This window comes from Electrophorus electricus, chromosome 4, assembly GCF_013358815.1.
Source record: "Electrophorus electricus isolate fEleEle1 chromosome 4, fEleEle1.pri, whole genome shotgun sequence".
Classification (NCBI taxonomy): domain Eukaryota; kingdom Metazoa; phylum Chordata; class Actinopteri; order Gymnotiformes; family Gymnotidae; genus Electrophorus; species Electrophorus electricus.
The window spans coordinates 27,756,566-27,775,842 of NC_049538.1; the positions used below are offsets into that span (position 1 = coordinate 27,756,566).

The 19,277-nt window shown below is 52.3% G+C and overlaps 1 protein-coding gene across 8 annotated transcripts in view; it reads left to right on the top strand.

Moving 5' to 3' along the window:
- Positions 1–19,277, top strand: part of mef2aa (myocyte enhancer factor 2aa) — an 80,347-nt gene that overhangs the window by 26,566 nt on the left and 34,504 nt on the right. For all 8 annotated transcript variants that reach the window (XM_035525156.1, XM_035525159.1, XM_035525161.1 and 5 more), the window contains exons 3-4: positions 2,439–2,685; positions 12,172–12,375. In XM_035525156.1, coding sequence (XP_035381049.1) covers positions 2,632–2,685; positions 12,172–12,375 — 258 coding nt within the window. In that variant the 5' untranslated portion in view covers positions 2,439–2,631. The remainder of the gene's footprint in view (positions 1–2,438; positions 2,686–12,171; positions 12,376–19,277) is intronic.

Sequence of the window (19,277 nt, forward strand, 5' to 3'; positions counted from 1 at the left end):
CTTCGTTGTTGGCTATTAATTTCCTCTGTCTTCCTTGTAATATTTTGTAATAGATTAGAGGTTTCGGGGCAGGATATTGCTCACGGCCCGGGCCCGGTTGGGGAGCTGCGTTTTGGGGAGAATGCCCTTGCCGGGGAGTTGGAGCAGGGGACAGGAGGGTGGAGTGCAGCGCCTCCATCTGCTCTCCACCACAGCATGGCATGGTCCATTCACACGAACGCAATCTCCCCCACGACCTAAGTGACGACAGGGCAAATTGGCAGCCTGCCTCTCCGGCATCTGAATGGCGCCGCCCTGGAGGCGAAGCACAGAGTTGCAGAACTGCCCGAGCGATCGAGGCCCATTTGGGACACAGCGGTTCCCACCGCACACATGACCTGCGACCCCTCGTCATCACAGGCAGCGCTTTATCATTCACTCAAACGGTTTGGAAAAGCAGACCATTGTCAGTACAGACAAACACACACACACACACACACACACACATTACACGGTCTACCTTAGCACTCCGAATGTGTGAATGTTCCCACTGAAAAAGCCTGAATACGTGGAACAAGACGTGGGAATGTGCATCCCAAGACGTGGACTGTTTCCTCAAAACGTGTACCCTTCAAACGCCCTTGGAATGATCCACTTTCTTTTCGATACTGTTAAGTGCCTGCGCCCTATACGAAAATAACCGGCCCGGCAGCCTCGCATCCAGGCTGCCGTGTTACTTCGTGTTCCGCCGTTTGTTACGGCTGTGGGATTGGAATATAGTTGAGCGGGCTCTGTCCGCCTCCTGCCCGAGGAGCGTGGAGCATGACGCTCACGCGCAAGCTCGGTGGGACGTGTCCCGCTCGTGGGTCTCCTGCTCGTGTTGCGAGCGATCCCTCCTTCCACCTGCCAGGGACATGACCTCGCGCAAAACTTTTTACAAAAGCAAAAGCAGCCTCTTGCGCCTCTTCCAACGCCCCACCCCACACACCCCCCCTTCGCTCTTGGCCCACTAATTACTGGTCCTCGGAGCGTGCGCTCCCTTCCAAACCCCCTGGTCATCACATTCCGCATGCTCGCAGCCACAAAGCGGGCATGCGCCTCTTTTCATGCCGTTTGCCAGTCTCCGGAGGAGGCGTCGTGCTGGTCCTTCTGGCTGCCACCGCACTCTGATGAGAGATGTGTTTACACAGGCATTTTCTATTTGGGTGCGCGTCTGTCCCCGTGCCCGGCCGGGGGATGATGAATGCCCCGGCGGAGCACTGCGGCGCGTCTTTTTGTGACCGGGCTGGCTCGCCGAGCAGGGGCCACGCCCCCCCCCACCCCTGCTCCCCAGGGCTAAGGCAAGCTCTGAAGAGACCAGCGGCGCATCGTGCCGCGGGGCGGATTGCCTCACCCGGGGCCCAGAGGATTCAGAGCTCATGTCAGGCGGAGACTGCGCGCACTCTTAATCATCTTACAGCAGGAGCTGGCAGTAGCCAGGGTTACAGAGAGGGAGAATGAGGCCGTCTCTGGAGGCACACTTGAGCGTGTTTGCGATCGCGGGTGGGGGTGGGGGGCTGTTTATATATTTTCAGGACAAAAAGTTCCTAACTATGTAGAAAAGCCCGAGAAAATCAGGTGTAACCAACCTTGTCAGGACCAGCAGAGTGGAGTTCTTTGTACAAAAGGTACATAATTTGTTAAAAATGGAAGGGAAAAAAAACCCATTTATTTTTATCTTACTGGGTTTACAATTAGGGTTTTTTGTTAGGCTTGGAAAATACTTCTACCTTAAACATAGACAACACATGTGACATACGTGTGACCCCACATCGCGCCAAGGTCCAAGTACCAAATGCTGGTGTGTATGCGTGCGTTCTACGCCATGACAACGTGAGACGAACATGGGCTCTAGGGAGGGATCCGAGAACACAGAACTGGCATGAGAAACCTGCAGGCAGACGTTTCGGGTAGTAGGCATTCTGAAACCAGACAGCTTATTTCATCTGCTTTCTGGTATCTTATCGATTATAAGATCTCACTTCCCACTCGAGCAAATGTCAGGCTACGAAATGCCATCATTTCGCGCTCAGCGTTTATTTTAGCGCTTCCACGCGTCCGCATGCACATGCAGGCTGGGTGCTGGAGTTGAGGCTGGAGCTCGCCCCGGTCGGACCGAGCTGGGACCGCTGCCAGCACGCACCCCACCGGAGCGGGGGGTGCCGGGAGGGTGCGGTAACAGCGGCGGGATCCCAGCTGCTTTCTGAGGTGCAGGTGGGGTGATAAGACATTACGGTGCCCCAAACACCCCCACCCCCACCCCCACCCCCATCTCCTCCCCATCAGCAAACAACCGCGCCTGCCTCCGTTCATTTGCCCGCATCACTTCCTGTGAACTCGAATCTTGCTAATATCTGCTCTCATTCTCTCTCCCTCTTTCTTCTTCTTTCTCTCTTCTTGTGCTCTCTGCCACTTTACAGGTAGCAGCGTGGACTGCGAGGAAAGACATACACAGAGAAACAGACAGAGAGAGAGAGAGAGAGAGAGAGAGAGAGAGAGCAGAAGAGGAGCGCTACGCCAGAGGACGTGTACAATGTGCTAGTGGCGCGGAGGTGGACGAGCCTGTTTTTCTGATATTCCTGGGGTGTCAGAGAGACCGACTGCGACGCCAAGATGGGCCGGAAGAAGATCCAGATCACGCGGATTATGGACGAGAGGAACCGTCAGGTCAGTCTTGCTGCTGTTCTTCATCCTCCCCCTCCTCGGCCGACCCGTGCCCCGCGGTGACTGTCTGAAAATGATCCTGTGATCCTGTGTCCTACCCTTCCACCTCAGGAATCACACAAACCCGACGGTGCGACACATGGCACATAAAGAAATGTAAAGGGTTTCATAGTTTTGGTTTGCCGAGTGCTTGAATTAATTTAACACCCACCAGGTTCAAGGTCAAATCGAATGGTCAGGGAGGCAGTTTGATTATCGATCAGTTAAGGTCACCCACACATCGGCTAAAAGTGCTACCCCAGCGTTCTGCCTTCCGCCCACCGGCTAGTCAGAGCCCCCGAGTCCCTGCCGGTAAACGGGGCCCACATGCCGTTTCAGACCCGAGAACGCTGACGAGGCGACAGGAGGCGGCATCATCTTGCAGGAGGTGAGGAAGGTGAGGAGGCCCCACACCAGCCTCTCTCGCTGCCTCTCCCACTCTCCCTCTCTGTGTGTCTCTCAGTCTCACACTTCTCGCACTCCGTGTCACAGGCTCTGCCTCTCGCCCTCTCTCCCCTCGTTGGAGGTCTTGGGCTGGGGCCCAGAGGGGGCCCCCGCGCTCCCCGCGGTTGCATCTGGTTGCTGGTAATTAGGGCCAGCCACTGCACCATAACACCTCTCATTAGCAGGACACACAGTGCCCTTCTCTCTGTCTCTCTCTCTCTCTCTCTCTCTCTCTCTCTCTCTCCCTCGCTCCCTTCCCTGACATAAAAAAGTGCCAGTGCTCTGGCCAGCCACACAGACAGGCTGGAATTCTCCCTCGTCTGTGCACGCTAAATATAAACAGGCTAAGCAGGCAGAGTCTGGCTTGCTGTGCCGCTGTCTCCCACACACACATCTTTCCCATTCACCAACATGCCTGTTGTCTGTTCCATCTCCTCCCTACTCCTCTTCCCCACAGGAGCGTACGTGTCACAGCGCTGCCTAGGCTGGTCTGGAGGAACGCGCGCACACACGCACACGCTGCACAACACCACAGAGTAATTGAATCTCCATTACAAAGTCTCTATATGACTCGGGCATCATATGTATAGCGTCTTTCGGGGACTCCTGTTTAAGGATATGGTAATGAAAAGAAAATGAAAAAATAAAGTACCCTGTCAGAAGTGGATGCGCCCCGTTCACACCCTCTCAAAATATCATTTGCACCGTCTTGCCGGTGAAAGAACTTTCTTGCCACGCCGGCGGAAAGCTAATTGAGGTTTAGTTTGCTCTCCTGAGGGTGATAACATAACAGCACCCCCCCCCCCCCAGCCCGAGCACACACACACACACACACACATACACACACACAAACACGCACGCGCACACGCGCTTCACTCTTTTGCTGAACCCTTTCTCCTCGACAGCAAGTGTGGAGGTAGCAGTTCATACGAGTGAGAAACTCCAAATTTACAGGACAGGCCAATTATCAGCATAACACCCAGTGCTGGGTGGGAGCCAAACACACAGAGAGAGAGAGAGAGGGAGAGGGAGAGAGAGAGAGAGAGAGAGAGAGAGAGAGAGAGAGAGAGCAGAGGAGCAGCTGCTCTGTTCCCGACCCGGCCATACAACATCAGCAAAAAGAGGGAGAGGGGAGAGAAAGGCACAACGAAAGAAAGAAATAAAGACCTGAACAGGTAAAAAAGACAAGAGAAGAGGGAGCCAGTGTAAAACTCACTTTAAGGGCTGTGTGCTGAATTAATGAAACGTATTCATTTATGCCAGAGTAACGTTTTCCAGGTCTAATTGAATTGGAAAATCTGGGCTGAAGAGGTAAGGAGAAGCTGTTTGAAATTCCCCACTCCGAAGCCTCAGTGGGAGTGTGTTATTTCGGGACGGCGTGGCTCCACACTGGCAGCCCGAGTCTCAGAGCTCCTAAGACAATGTGTGCCGGCTGGTAATTAATAGTTATTGTGTCCGTCAGATTTTGGATGTTGCTGTCAGCACCTTGGTGCGCGGTTATCAGCGGCACGCAGGCTTCTCGCTGGAGGCTGGATACAGGCACCTCAGACTCCTTTATTAGAGAGCAAGAGTGTAAGCATGCATTCGCGTGCGTGTGTACGGGTGCGTCTGTGTTCTCCTCCTGGGGAGCGTGTCTGCGCGCGTCTCTACGCATGCGTGCCTCTGCGTCTCCTCCTTTCCCCTCTGCGGGCGTCTTGGCGTGCCGTCCATTAGCATACGTGCGTGGTGTCCCCGCGCGCTCACGAAAGGGGCTTAAGTAGGCTAATGAAATACGCGGCCACCCGCCATCGCCCGCTGCTGCGTGCATCATTACGGGGAGTGCTCTGGAAAGCCTGTTGACCTATCAGGATTTATCCTGGCGAGCCCGGCAGGGGTGGGGAGGTCGGTAATTGCGGTATCCATCAAAACAAATGGATTCACTCCGGAACACGGGGCCTCGAAGAGTGCCAGTCCTCCGCCGTATTTCATAACGAACCCGCCGGCCCGAGGGTTGCAGGTCTCCATAGCTCGCTCCCTTCGGCCCTCTGGACGGAGCCTTTTCCGCTAACCCGTGTGTCACCTGTGTGGCTGTGGTGTGTGTTAAAATCGCGGAAGAGTGACCGCTGCTTCGCCCTGCCAAGGAGGGTGGACCGGCGGCGACACCCCCCCGGGGCCTCGTCCCCCGACGGCCCTGGCAGAACGCCTCCTCCTCCCCTCGCTCCTGTGCTGCCGAGCGCTCTTGCTGCGGATTGAAAGCCCACCCCCCCCCCCCCCTTCCGCGCATCCCGACGGAGGGAGAGAGGCAGGGGAAGACGAAGACAGCAGAACACGGCGAGCGTCTCCGAGCGGCTCGGCCCTGACAAGCTAATTGCAAAGCTGTGTAGGGGCGGACGCGTGCCATATGAGTGCAGAGTGCCGAATTATCCCATCCCCCCCGTGCTCCTGTACCTGTCGGTCTGTCTGTCCTCTCGGTTCGAGACCAGATTTACTTCGCGAGCTCTTCAAGCCTGTAATTATCAGCCTTGGCGATGACGCGCGCCTCTCTTGTTTGGACAGCACTCAGTGTACAGCGGAAGCAGAAAGTGCACTTCTAAACGAGCTCCCCTAGTGAAACGAGCCTTAATTACTCTAGTGGACTCAGAAGCCTGTAATGAGAGACGCCTCTCCTGGCTCTCCAGTTGGGAGCCGATCGAGTGGTGACAGCCCTGCCTTGTGCACGGAGGACCGTGACACTATTGTAAGGAAGGACCCCGGGGGACAGTTCCACAAAAGCACGCAACCCAACTTTCCCCTGGTTAAGATGAGAAAGAGTGAGAGAGAGAGAGAGAGAGAGAGAGAGAGAGAGGTGGAAGGAATTATACTGGGTGCTTTATTTGGTTAAGTTGATTCGGCTTTTTTGCCATTTCTCTTTTCCGTGTGTGTGTGTGTGTGTGTGTGTGTGTGTGTGTGTGTGTGTGATCTTCAGCACACAGCCGTCCTCTCTGGATGCTATTAAACAGACTCATTGGGGGTGATTGCCCAAGTCATTAAAAGTCTGATGATTTCTCTGCTCAGTGGAGCGCTGCCTGGTCTGTCTTTGGCTTACTTTAGAGCTGCATGTCATATGCTCGCCATTTTTCTCTGTCTCTGTCTTTCTCTCTCTCTCTCTCTCTATCCCTCTCTTTTTCTCCCTCTGTTTTTTAAACCCGGGAGGGTACACAGCCCCCCCCCCCCCATCATTCTGTTACGGGTGAAATCATGCCTGACAGTGAAAGGAGGAAGACGAGGACGAAGGTGCGCACCGGCTCCTCTGACCGTCGCGCGGGCCCAGCGTGGCGTGACCCGAAGCCCGTGTGGATTTTCTGAAGTGAAGGGAGTTTCATTTTGACTGTAATTACGTTAGCTTACACTTATGCGTTTGTCAGGGGAAATAGTGTAGGTGGCTTGTGTGTAATTTATGGCTGATGTGAACAACACAGAGATGATTCAGGCTCCAACGCCCCTCCCCCCAGCTGATGGACTGTCGTTCTTGATGATTCATTGTAATGGCAGAACAAAACCATCTGACTGATGCATATTATAATTTGATGGTATGATGTGCAGGCGTGAATTTCTTGCCCCCACGTGCTTGCGGCCTTCACGTTTCCATATGCAAAATATCTGCGATAGCAGCAGCGAGAGAGGCTGGTGTGGGGCCTCCTCAGCTTCCTAACCTCCTGCAGGGAGTGTCCTACACTTTTATTCGGTGGTTACATAGACGCGGCGCGGTCTAGTACCCCTTTACTCCACTGGCACCCTGGGTGTGGCAGGGATGAGACCTGCACACCTCTGTCCCACGGACCCTGGTGGAGCAGATCTCAGGCCCCAGGGCAGGGGAAGGGAGTGCAGCCTCTCCTGGGCGCTACACTGCGGCCTCGCCCTGGACCACGGAAGCCTCGCGCGCCTCGTTACAGAGGCTGCCGCAGCCGATGTGTAGCTCTCGTGATGGATCCACACACATGCACACACGTGGGACGACACGCGTGTGCAAGCAAAGACAGATCAGCACGGAGATAAACACACAAAGATAGCAACGTGCACAAAAATAAACACGGCCATGCCTGTCGCCTGCACGTTTGACATACAACTCCCGCGTGTGCCTCGGCATAATCTGTAGAAACAGAATCAAGAAAAGCCATCAGCACACACGAGCCTTACCCTCATAACTCACCCACACGATTTTACCCGTTTCCTGTTCTGTGGGAATGAGGTGGGTTTATTGCACTCTTCTGCCGTCGCCCCTTCACATCTGCCCTGCTCGGCCCCTCACCCGCCCACGAGCCTTCCCACGGGCATCGCAAAGCCTCGGCCGCGCAGCCAGACCTGCGTCTGCACGGATGGGGGGGTGGGGGGTTTTCAGATGACGGGGCAGGCGAGACAGAGACAGACTAAGCAGAAAAGCTTGTGAAACAGAGGCGCAAGTTGCTTGCTTGGAACTTGACCGACGAAGAAAAAAGGAGTTTTGAAAAGGTCAGCGTTTTCATGCCTGGCATACAATTAGATGAGAAATGCTAATATAATTACTGTATTTCTGGCGTTGCGGGTCGTCTGCGCAACCTTATCACAGAGCACGAGAAGTTGAAAGAAAACAAGGGCGAAGTTTGCCGTACAGTACATGACTCATAGTTCTACTTTTTGCCTTCTTTACAGGTACTCAATATCTTGTAGACTTCTTGTAGACTACAATATCTTGTAGACTTGTAGACTGTATTTTTTTTCATATTATGACCAGGCATATGTAAGCACATCTGCTAAATCACATATAATGGGCTAAATCCTCCATTCATGTGAAAGAAAAAAAAGAAAAACTGTTTTTAGCTCAATCATAACCTTCCTCAAAACTCCCCCAGATCACGGTCGCATCAGCGTGCGCTTGTGGAAAACACAACCTCGGTCTTCTTCCACGTAACGTCACAGTTCTCGGTGGTTTTCCACTGCCTCTCCTCACACCCACGGGTCATGGCGTGTTGGCATGGGTATACCCCACGGCCTACAGCCCTAGCACATCTCAAGCAGTGACGGACGTTAAACTTGCTTTAGTGCGTTTTGGCCAGAAGGTCTAGATTGGGGAACAATGCGACTGGTTATAGCAGACATACAGTCATTATGTAGGGCTCTTAAAAAATTGAACTAGTGGAATGACAAAGTTGGGTATTGTGCGCTGGTTTTCTTCACTGCTGTACTGCGCTATCGCTGCTGCGCTATTTAAGCCCAGCTTTAGAGGACGTCCTTCTGCCAGTCTGCACCATGAAAGTGTTGCTTTGTGCGCACACGCATGCAGGTAAAAGGAAGCGCCAGCCTGGGTCAGAGTCGTGTCTTCTGATTAGCAGTCAGACAGAATAATACCACAGCTCGCGTGCGAACTCAGCCAAGCTCAGCCCAGTTTAGCCCAGACGAGCTTAGCGCAGCCCGGCGCTGTCCGGTAGCCCTTTGCCCGCTCCGTCGCTGACGTGTCTGGGTCTGACCCCCGCGGCCTGTTCCCAAACATCCAGACAGCCCTCCCTTTTCCCCCAATTCCGTGGCATTTCAGCCCCAGTCATTTTCACTCGACCCTTTTTTACTCGCGGCCTTAGAGGGCTTTTCGATTACCGCCCCCGCCAGCCGCTGCGCACACCGCACACCACCAAGCAAGCGATGTAGCTCCCGGACATGTTCCAAGTGTGCGCTCTGCGAGAGAGAGAAAAAAACGGAGCACACCCATTGGTTTCTTATTGTCAAGGCTGTGCGTGCAAGCGGCGGAGAGCAAGTGTGGACAGAACGAGACTAATGACCGCGGGGAGGGAGCCGCTCCCCCCGGGTCTGAGGATAAAGAGGCAAACAGTGCAGCCTGCCGTCTGGCCAGGCTCTGCGTAGCCTGCCCCCGTGGGTGGCTGTCTACACTGGCCTGCCTCTCCGCCACAGTCCTGGGCCGGGACTGCTCTCCTCTCGCCCCTCCTGGGCCATGCAGCAGGGCGCAAGCACCTGGAATGGTCACGTTTGTGAGGGAATGCTCTAGCTACTGAACATTTCAGTTACACAGTGCAGAACTTCTAGTTATTTCGTTTTTTTTTTGTTAGTTTGTTTTTTGCTGTTCCGTCTCTACACTCCAGCACGCTGAATCTGAGCTTGAACAACCACTGTAAAATGTAGAATGTCAGCCTTAATTTAATGTTTCCATGACACCAAAAGTGCAAGATTAGCTGCTCAGTAGTTTCTTGACCACCTTTGTGTCATCGAGTCATAGTGTCATGCACGAGAGAGCTAGTGGAAGTGCTCCAGTTGACGCTAAATGTGGCATTAGCATGTGGCAGTCTGTCTCAATAAGCAACAGAATATCAAAGCATAATATAAAGCAGGCTCTCATAAGGCTGGAAAAATCAAACGCGCGTCGGCTGTTTGAAACATTAAGCTTCAATCTGAGCAAACAAGCTGGCTGAAGGTAGGACACCATAATAGTGCAAGAACAGCAGACAGAAGGAACACTTTCAGGTATGTAGAAAAACAATAGATGCCTGTGTCAGAGGCCACAAAGAGAATACGCGGTCCTCACCTCCGTGCTTACCGCAGTGTCCACAGCAAGCTTCAGGAGCAGAAAGGCCAAGCTGCAGTTTCCTTAAAAGTGCATTAGAAGGTCGCAGAGCTCAGGGGAGCAGTGCCAGGGTGGTGGAACGGGGATGGTGCGGACACAGAGAAGACCTCATCCGTGGAACCCAGTGTGTGGCTGGAGCGGCCTCGCTGCCCTTTATCGAGGAAATGACCGCCCACGACCGCAGATTCAGATCTTACCGAATGATTGACAGCTCCGTGCATGACACTTTTACTCGCAGCAGGTCAGTGGGCCAAAACATGATTAAAGCAGCTTTCAGTGCTCCAAGGCCATAAAAGGGAACCTTTTTCCTGGCCAAATCAGTCACCTGACCTAGACGCATTCAAGAATGCATTTCAAATAGAGACAGAAGGCAAAACAAACAAACAAACAAACAAACAAACAACAACAACAACAACAACAAAACGAGCAGGAAATGTAAACATGAAGATCACAGGTGTAGTAGAGCATCACCAGGGATGGGGTCTGGTCCCAGTGTCTGGTCTGTAGGCTGCAGGCCTCAGGCACTCGCTGATTACAAAACATTTGCAACCAAGTAATAGACAATTTTATTTACGTCAATTTGCCCAATTACTTAAGGTCCCTTGAGATTTAGGGTACTATATAAAAAGGGCTGGAATTCCCATGCGGTTCACTCAATATAGTTATATAATACCCTCAGATTCAAGCTGGCATCCAGATCCTTAATCTTATAGCAATTGTTTCTTTTTAAATGCAGCTTGCAGAGTGCAGAGCCACAACGCCAAACATTTCCTGATCGCTTGCAGACTATCCAGAGGCCAACCATAATTTTGTTTTAAAAAGTATATGGCTTCGATTGGTCCTCTAGTTGTTGCATTTGTGTATACTTTAGCTAATGATTCATCTTATATTCCCATAAATTGAATCAGGAGAAATGAGAAATAATTTGTGCTGTGCAGAGGACACAACTGAGCACTTTAATCACCTGTAATGTGGAACATGTGACACTGCTCCCACTCCACTGGCACTCGCCCAAGGGCCGTGTGGTCTCAGACACACTGTATAGCTCATTGGATTATATTGCATTATACCATCTGAAATGAGGGTTGCCACAAGCTGCGTCCAATTAAAGTTGAACAAAGCCAGCTCATCTGCTCAGCTCTGCTTAGTAGGTCAGTGAAATTGGCAGAAGCACACGCACGCGTGCACGCACATGGAGGCATGCATGCTTGTACTCGCACACTCGCGCAGACACACACGTGCGCCGATGCGCACGCACACACGCACAAACTCCTTCTAGCCTAAGGTACCACTTTTCCAAGCCACATCTCTGGCACCTACTTCACCACGTGCACAGCCACGCGTGTCCCCATACTCCCCGTCTCGCCGGCACGTGACCCCGCAGGTGCCCCCTGCCATACCCTACGTGTTAAACAGTGGGGGGGCCCTGTTCCTCTGTCCTTCTGAACCAGCCCTCAGTGAACGCTGGAGGACATCCGAAGGAGACACCTCATTTCCCGCTGCATATGTGGGGATGAGTCGGCCGCAGCTGGTCTCCATGGAGCCTGGAGCCTGAAGCCAGGTCATCTCCGCACGGCTCCAGTTACTACAGCTGCAAGAGCTGGCTCACAGGACAGCTGCTGCCATTAAGGGAGAGGACCACAGAGCAGGAGCGGGCAGTAGTGGGCAGCGGCTCACTAACGACCTTGCCTGATGTGGGCAGCAGCTGTAATGCTCTGGCTCACCATGACGTGGGCGTGACTGCTACACTGCCCGGTGGCCCAGGGAGACACCGAGCATGGCCTGACTAGAGACCAAGGAGGGAAGGAGCCTTGTTAGGTGCTGCGCTCATGGCTGATTAGAGTGAATCCAACTCAAAGCCCCATTCACTCCCTGTTTTGAATGATTTACCCATCTGATATTTTCACAACTTCTTTATTCATTTCTCCCATATCTTCCGATGTGTTTAAAGTGAATTCCCAGTGCAGACGTAGGTCTCCTCCTTACATAAGAGCCCAGGCAGTTTCGGAGGGTGAAGTCTGACAGACGCCTCCTCCAGTGCTACAGAAACCTGCCTCCACTTGGTTCCCAGCCATCAGCCACACACTGTCAGCCATGTACTGCACATTAACGGCCCAAAGCAAGACCCTACACCTTTCCCCTCCCAGTAAGAGGCTCCTCGGAGCATGGGCAGAGCATGGCGTGTCGGCCGCTCAAACGCTGTTTCCCGCTTCACAGCTTCGGGAGTTCAGTTAGCCCTTAAAGCCACACCACCAAAAAAAACGCTTGATCGCAAGGTTAAGATGTTTCCATCACAAAGGGAAGCGGGCGCGCGGAGGTCGCAGGGAGGCGCGGATCTTTTTTTGGACGCCTTTCCTCTCCCAACCTTGCTCGCCCGTTTGGAAACCATCCGCACGTTATCCGTTTCGCCAACCGTGTTGCCCCCTCCTGTCTCCCCCCAGGTCACCTTCACGAAGAGGAAGTTCGGCCTGATGAAGAAGGCCTACGAGCTGAGCGTGCTGTGCGACTGCGAGATCGCCCTCATCATCTTCAACAGCTCCAACAAGCTGTTCCAGTACGCCAGCACCGACATGGACAAGGTGCTGCTGAAGTACACCGAGTACAACGAGCCGCACGAGAGCAGGACCAACTCCGACATCGTGGAGGTGAGTGGCTCCTCATCACCTTTCAGCATCGCCTTGGAAACCAGCGCGAGGATGTGGTTCATTCTGCCACTCTCAGGTTAACTAAGCATTTGATCTCCTTCTCAGATATAGATACAGTACAAAATGCCAACCGACTGTTTTCAAGTAAACAAATTGCGTCACAACATCTGTAAAGTCTGGCTGCACGTCACATGGTGACCCACGTCTGTTGCGTGGAAGCCCAGAAGTAATGTGTTTAGGTTTTATTCAAATAAAATCAAGAAAGTGCTTTTATAACCTTGATAACATCTAGAGAAGTGGTGCTACACATACACGATTTAAAAGGAAGGATTCAGCTTAACCTCCCAAGAGGAAAGGCCCAGTCCAGGCCTCATTACTCATAACATTACTGTCTTAATTATGCACGTAGCGAGATCAAAACGTACTGAGCATTGTTTGTGATACTCTGCTGAAGTGTGTAAACACATACAGACATAGAAACATACCCCTGCTTTTTCGGTTATTTGGGCGCCTGTCAGCTTAGTCAGAACAGGGAATGTTCAGCAGTTATACTTACAATGGATTATAAGATGGAAGTTTATGAAGTTTACAGAAGTTTACAGGGCTGAATTCCAGCACGACGAGCCCACGTATTGCTGTAAGGGGCAGACTGATGTCTGGCTAAGGGGTAAACCGTTTCCGTCTCGTCCTCGTCCTGATAGGGGTTTAGGACGTCTGCGGGGCCTGATAAGGTCCGTCTGGTAACTGACAAAAAGCGTGACGGAGCTGGGGTCCAAACTAAGCCCAGAGGCCGCGGCCCCTTATGTTCAGGAGACCGTGCTTGTTTAACCGGCTTTAAACTTGTGAACTGAAATGTGCATTACAGTAATATAATAAAACTATAAATATAAACTATATGATCAGAATACAGAATGCAAACCACAGCCGTTTTGCAGTAGTGCTTATTACAGGGCAGATTCGGCAAGTATGCACTGTCCTCGTTTATCGGAGTAGCATTCTCGTTTTGTAGGCCACGACCATCAGACAGAGGAGAACAGGGCTGCTTGTGGAATCCAAAATTTCCCTCTGATGCAGTTGAGCTTTCTCGCTGTGTTCAGACCTCCACGCCCGGTAGCCGGCGTCCGCACTTTCGGACCTAAACGAGAAGCAAACACTTTGGTGGCGTAACGAACACAACAATAGAAAGCAGATTGTTTGTTTTGAAAACCAGCCACTGAGGTAGACACAAAGCAGCCTTCGGGGCTCGGCTGTGACCAAGGTGTTTTCATTAAACACTTTCGACCTTAGCTTAGCTTCCCCGGCTCGCCGTAGTTTCTTCCAGATCCCACCATCCGGCGTCACGTCACACATGCGGCTCTTTTTTGAGGCCTTAGTAGCCCGGTAGCCAGCAGATGTAGGTGAGTCTGTGCTCCTTACTGAAAGCGTCTCCGCTTAAAGAGAAAAGGGCCAAAATGGCACGAAAGAAGTGAGCTGCGCGGCATTCTCTTTTATTCATGCCGGTGCCGGTGAATCGCCTGCCTGGCAGAGCCGCCCGAGCCTGCCCCGGCACGGTGGAGCACCTGGCTACAGAAGGGTGTGGTGTGCTGAAGACACCCAAGGCCTCCTCGTAAGCGCACCAGAAGAGAGGCAGGTGTGCCCTGGCCGCGAGCCGTGCTCGCGCCGCCCTCCAGCGTCCTGGCGGCCAATGGACCGGCTGCCGGAGTGGCCGAGCGCGAGGCGCAGCACCAGGCCACAGTGGGCTGCTGCACGGGGGGGGGGGCAAGCACGCAAGCCGGAGGCGAGGTGCCGTGCTTTCCCACGTCTGCCCAGCTTCGTGCTAGAGGACCCGACAAAGCCGCCCTTGTCTCTGCCTGTCAGGCCTGGGCCTGCACCCGCGCGCGGCTGCACATGTGCCCCCTGCCAGCCGCCCCCCTTCTGCCTTTGTGGCCACGGTTCACAGGCAAAGAAGCAGAGCAGAAACAAGGCCCCCGAACCCCAGGCCCTTCAACCCAGTGCCAGAGAGCAGAGCCATAACGTAATCCAGGCCCGTCTGACTCCTGCAACCCCTCTCATTAAGACCACACCGAGAGCTGACGTTCAGAGTAGTGCTGTTCCCTGAAATGAACATACCAGCGCGGATTACTGCCGAGGGAACCCGTTAAAACACCACCTCTCTGCTTTGGTAGCATGTTATGCAGCGTTTGTGTCTAAGGGACGACGCCTTAATTTAGCCAAGCACGAAGGTGGGAAACCCTCTCAAACAGAGGCCCATCCATATCTGGCTTGTTTGCCATGCCACTGTTACGGTGATGAGCAGATAGGCTATGTGCTTTGGGTACACACTCAACCCACCGTAACGGACGCACAAGGCCCCGAATGAGTGTTTAATGGATGAATATTCTCCATTCCTCCCTCTGCTTCTGTCTCCATCCTTCCTTCCCACTTGGGGCGATATGCACTTCACATGTAGGCACACTCGCACTTATCTAAGTGAAACAATCACTTTAAACTGCCAAATTGCCACCCTGAACAGCGCACGCTCTCAGTGGCTCGTGTTCCTTTGCCGTGCACTTCCACGGGGCAACGCTGCTTCCCGTTCCACGTGAGGAGCCAAATCAAAGGTCACATTCTTCCTCACTGCCACCATCTGTAGATAAAGGCTCGGCCTTGTAGCAGGGCAGAACAGATGCCGTGCTTTACACAGATGGGTGCGAGCCTGGGGCACATTTTCCTACCCGAGCGCAGGGCTGTGCATTTCATCTCGAGCCTGGCTTGCAGTTCGGACCAGAGCCCCAGACTCAGATGCCGATGTGGGTGAGGGGGTGGTGTGAAGTGTGGGTGTCTGTGAGTTTGTATGCATGAGTCTTTTTTGTGTCTGTATGTATATGTGAGTATATGTATGTGTGTGTGTGTGTGTGTGTGTGTGTGTGTGTGTGTGTGTGTGTGTGTGTGTGTGTGTGTGTGTGTGTGTGTGTGTGTGTGTGTGTGGCTGGCACTCGGCAGTTCAACTTCAATCACACTCCAGGCGACAGGTGAAGTGTTGCGTGAAATCTCCCTTTGTGGATCCTGTCCACTTCTCCATCTGATTAAAAGTGGCCACGACCCCATCTGGGTCTCCCTTTTGAAAGGCTCCCAGTCTGAAGGCAGCCCTTTTATTTACTGAACAGCAGCGCAGCCTCGACAGAGCCTTTCCTCCCGGGTTACAGCGCGCCCGTTCCGCGAGAGCGCGCGGGTCTTTGCCCACCGCCGGCGTTGCACCGTATCCAGTCTCCGGCAACACACTCTGTCCTTGCGTTCACCTTCCACACCGGACACAGAGCAGGCAAGTGCAAACGCACTGGAACACGACGGACGCTTGCTCAGAGAACACTTTTATTATTACGCCTTTGCAAAGTTCATCTTTTCTGACTCCGAATCCTCCGACCTTTCGAGCCCTGGACAGATTTACTGACAGCGGCGAAAATTCATCCTGCACGTTTACGGTCAGAAATCATAATTGCTTATTCCTCAAAAACATTTAGTCATTTGTGTACTTCAGGGGAGTATTGTGTAAACCTTACACAGGAATTGGCATCCTATTGGTATCCTGTTTTGATTACTTGACCGTGGCTGTACTATAGAGGAGACGCAAGCGATAAAGCTGGGCTGATAAGTGCCACACGGGCATGTGCAGGGCTTTGCTGGTTGCAATTCCTGTTACTGTGTGTTTCGAATTCAACGTTATTTGTGCTGCAAATGAAAAAGCTTCTGCAGGTAATTAAAATAATTCAGTCGCCCTTCCTCATCCTCATCACCCTCGCTCTTCTTCCTCTCCGACTGGAGGTAATGAAATCTTCCCTGAGATTCCAAACACAGACCCACGGTGTACAGAGGATTCCTTGAAATTACTTATTATCTTCTTTGCAGATATGTGCTCCCCCCCCCAGGCCAACTCTCTTTATGAAACGTCTAGCAGCCGTGCGGTATCATGTTGGTAAAAATCCGTCCCCATTCCCCCAACGATCGTGCTCATAGCAGATGAGAGAGCCTCGGCTACACACCGGAGAGCAGAATCCCACCAAATATTTGGAATAAGTATTTTTGCAGCCTTCCGCCCGTATAGCAGACGCTTTCCACAGAGATCCGCAAGTTGCAAACGAGAGTCGTGTGTGTTGTTCCAGGGTGACACTGGTTCACATTCAGGATCATCACACACGGTTTTGTTCATTAGAATAGGAAACAAATCACACGCAAATGAAGCGCGGCCTGTTCAGAAGTCATGCAGGCGCTATGGCGTGCTTTTGAGAAACAAATGTTTTATTTCCTCCAATGTGTTCAAAGGCAGAGTTTATGCATGTGGCCCAGCGAGTCTGAAATCCGCAGTGTTGTAACCGATCTCCCAGTCAAAACGAGGGACGATTTAAAGCAAAAGTTGCTCGCATTTTTATATTGGATTTGGAAACAGGATTTTTATGCAGGACTTTTTAAGGCACTGAAAAGAAAAACAGCGTCCGGTCTCTGAAGGGAACGCTTTTGAGGATGTTTAATGGCTACAAATTGAAATTAGCAAGATATGTAAATCTTGACCATTTGGAAATGCCAGCCTTCCCTTTCTTCTCTGTTCTGTGAGAATCCAGCTATGTTCTATGTGAATCACACCATTGTCTTTCCACAAAGCACTGGGACCCCCTACCCCAAATAAAAGCAAAAAACGCCAAAACAGTCCCTCGGTCCCTTCGCTTGCGAGTCTGAAGCTGGACGCTTTAGGATAGCATACAAGGCTTCCAAAGAACAGTGTGGCTGCATGTACTGAAGCATACATATTCATCACCAGGTCAGCTGAATTGGAGTGGCGTGTGGAGCAGGCACTGTGGGACAGCACAGTGAGGGCGAGATGACTGGGTTCTGGAGGGGTGGGCAGTGTGGCAGGAAACCAGCTTGAGCTGAGAGTCTGAGGCCGGGAGATATTTCTGATAAGGGACTCTCCTTCGTCACGCATGGCCTCAAGGCGAAGGCGGGGGCCTGCCAAGCGGGTGTGGATGATGTCATGCAGCCGGGGCGGGGGCGGTGGGCTTTTTTTCCCTGCACTTTGGCCGTTGAAGGGCACGACGTATTCTGCTGCTCTTCTGCAGTAATACCACGAGCCTTAGGTCACCTTTGCCGTCCGGGTGCGAGCGCTCCGATCCGGGGAGCCAAGCCGAGCTGAGCCGGAGCGCGCCGCGGGGGAGGAGCGTGGAGGCGAGCCGCAGGAGAGAAACAGAACTGTTGCTGCTGTCAATCACAGCGGGCACAGTGATTAAGAACCTCCCACTCCACCTTAATGAATGCAAATTGGCACATCTGCTTCTGTGCGCTAGCTGGCCAGACTGTTCAATTAGCGTGATTGATCAATTATCCTCCTTCTGGTGATGGCAGTAAGAGGGTGTGAGGAAGAATAGAAGACCACAGTGGGCTGAGGAAGTGCTGGGCCAGAAAAGCCCTCGCATCTGTCCATTTTAAATAGAGCTATATAGCAATTACGTGTTATTTGGTGAAATTGATAGCGATTGTATCACTCCTTTGTAAAAGACGTGGGCTCCTGGTTCAATCTGATAGGACTGACGTGTTGTGGTGGTGTTGATATCCTGGCAAGCGTCGATAGGAAAGTCCCGTGCGTGATTATGTTTAATCTGTGGGTATGATAGAAACCCCTTGTCCAGTGCTGTCCCCGTGCCACAGTAGATAAACCTGAGCACACACACTCGTGTTCACGTGCTATTGGATCTCTCACAGCTATTACATTATGTGAGTAAAACTTACTTGTCATGCTGTTGATTTTTCTCCCAGAGTCAAACAGCACACTGCGCAAACCAAACCAAACAGGCGTTCGGGCTAAACGGTCCGACGCTGACCAGCCAAACCTTTGCCTTTATTTGCTGATGTTTACGAAGCCTGCTCGATAAAGGAAGTAGCACACCAGAGTGAGCTGTCATGTTTTTAATTGTCTTTGTCTTCGCGTTTGTCTCCATTTCCCTGACTATTAAATCAAAGCCTGCTCCGGGGGAGCCCAGCAAGCACAACACGTGCCGTTAATGCCATAGCAATTACAAACCCATTTCTCTTTTAGCAGACAGGGGTGGCGAACTTAATAGGAGTATTATTTATATGGCACTGTTGATTCAGCCTCAGCCACTAAGCTCATTTTCCAAACATTAGGGGGCTGGGTGTCTCACAGGGGCCCTGTCTGGGCTCTTTCACCAACACATCAGGCCCAGAGTGCTGGGGATCTGTGATCCTGATATACCCAGATAATGGAGGCGTGCTCGTGGGAGGCTGTGGGCTGGCACTGTCCAGGCCTGTCGCCACCCCCCAGCCTTTCCCTAAAGTCCTCTCGCCTGCCAACGTCCTAGCCAGTGGCCAGCCTGTCCGGTCAGGGTCTGGCCTGACCTCATGCTCCTGCACCAATATACTGGCCCATTTTTCCTCTTTGGGGTGGAATAATGATATATCCCTACTACAAGTCGGTCATCCGAGCCTAGCGTGTTGTAAATTCCGCTTGTGTTGAGTAGGCTCAGACTCCAGCCCCATCACTGTGGTGAACGATCCACCCCCCACTGTAACTTGCACAGCCAATGAAGGACCTCTGTCCAAAATGTCCTGTTTCTCAGGAAACCTTGTTTACTTCACATATTGCTATATGATTTATTCCCCTGATAACTGCATGGTGTGTTAGGTGGGCATTGCTCAAGCTTAGAGCTGGCTTTGTTTGTACTTAAGGGCCAGGTTGGTCATGTTGCATATTTATGAGGCGCCTTTAATTGAATCATGCAACAGTGTCGTGTAAATGAGGTCACTTTCCGAGGTCATCCCTGGCGCCGTTCCAGCGAGAGATCGTTCTCCAGCAGAAATTAGGGGCATCTGAGTTCTTCTATGAGGCTTAGCTGGCCACACACACACACACACAC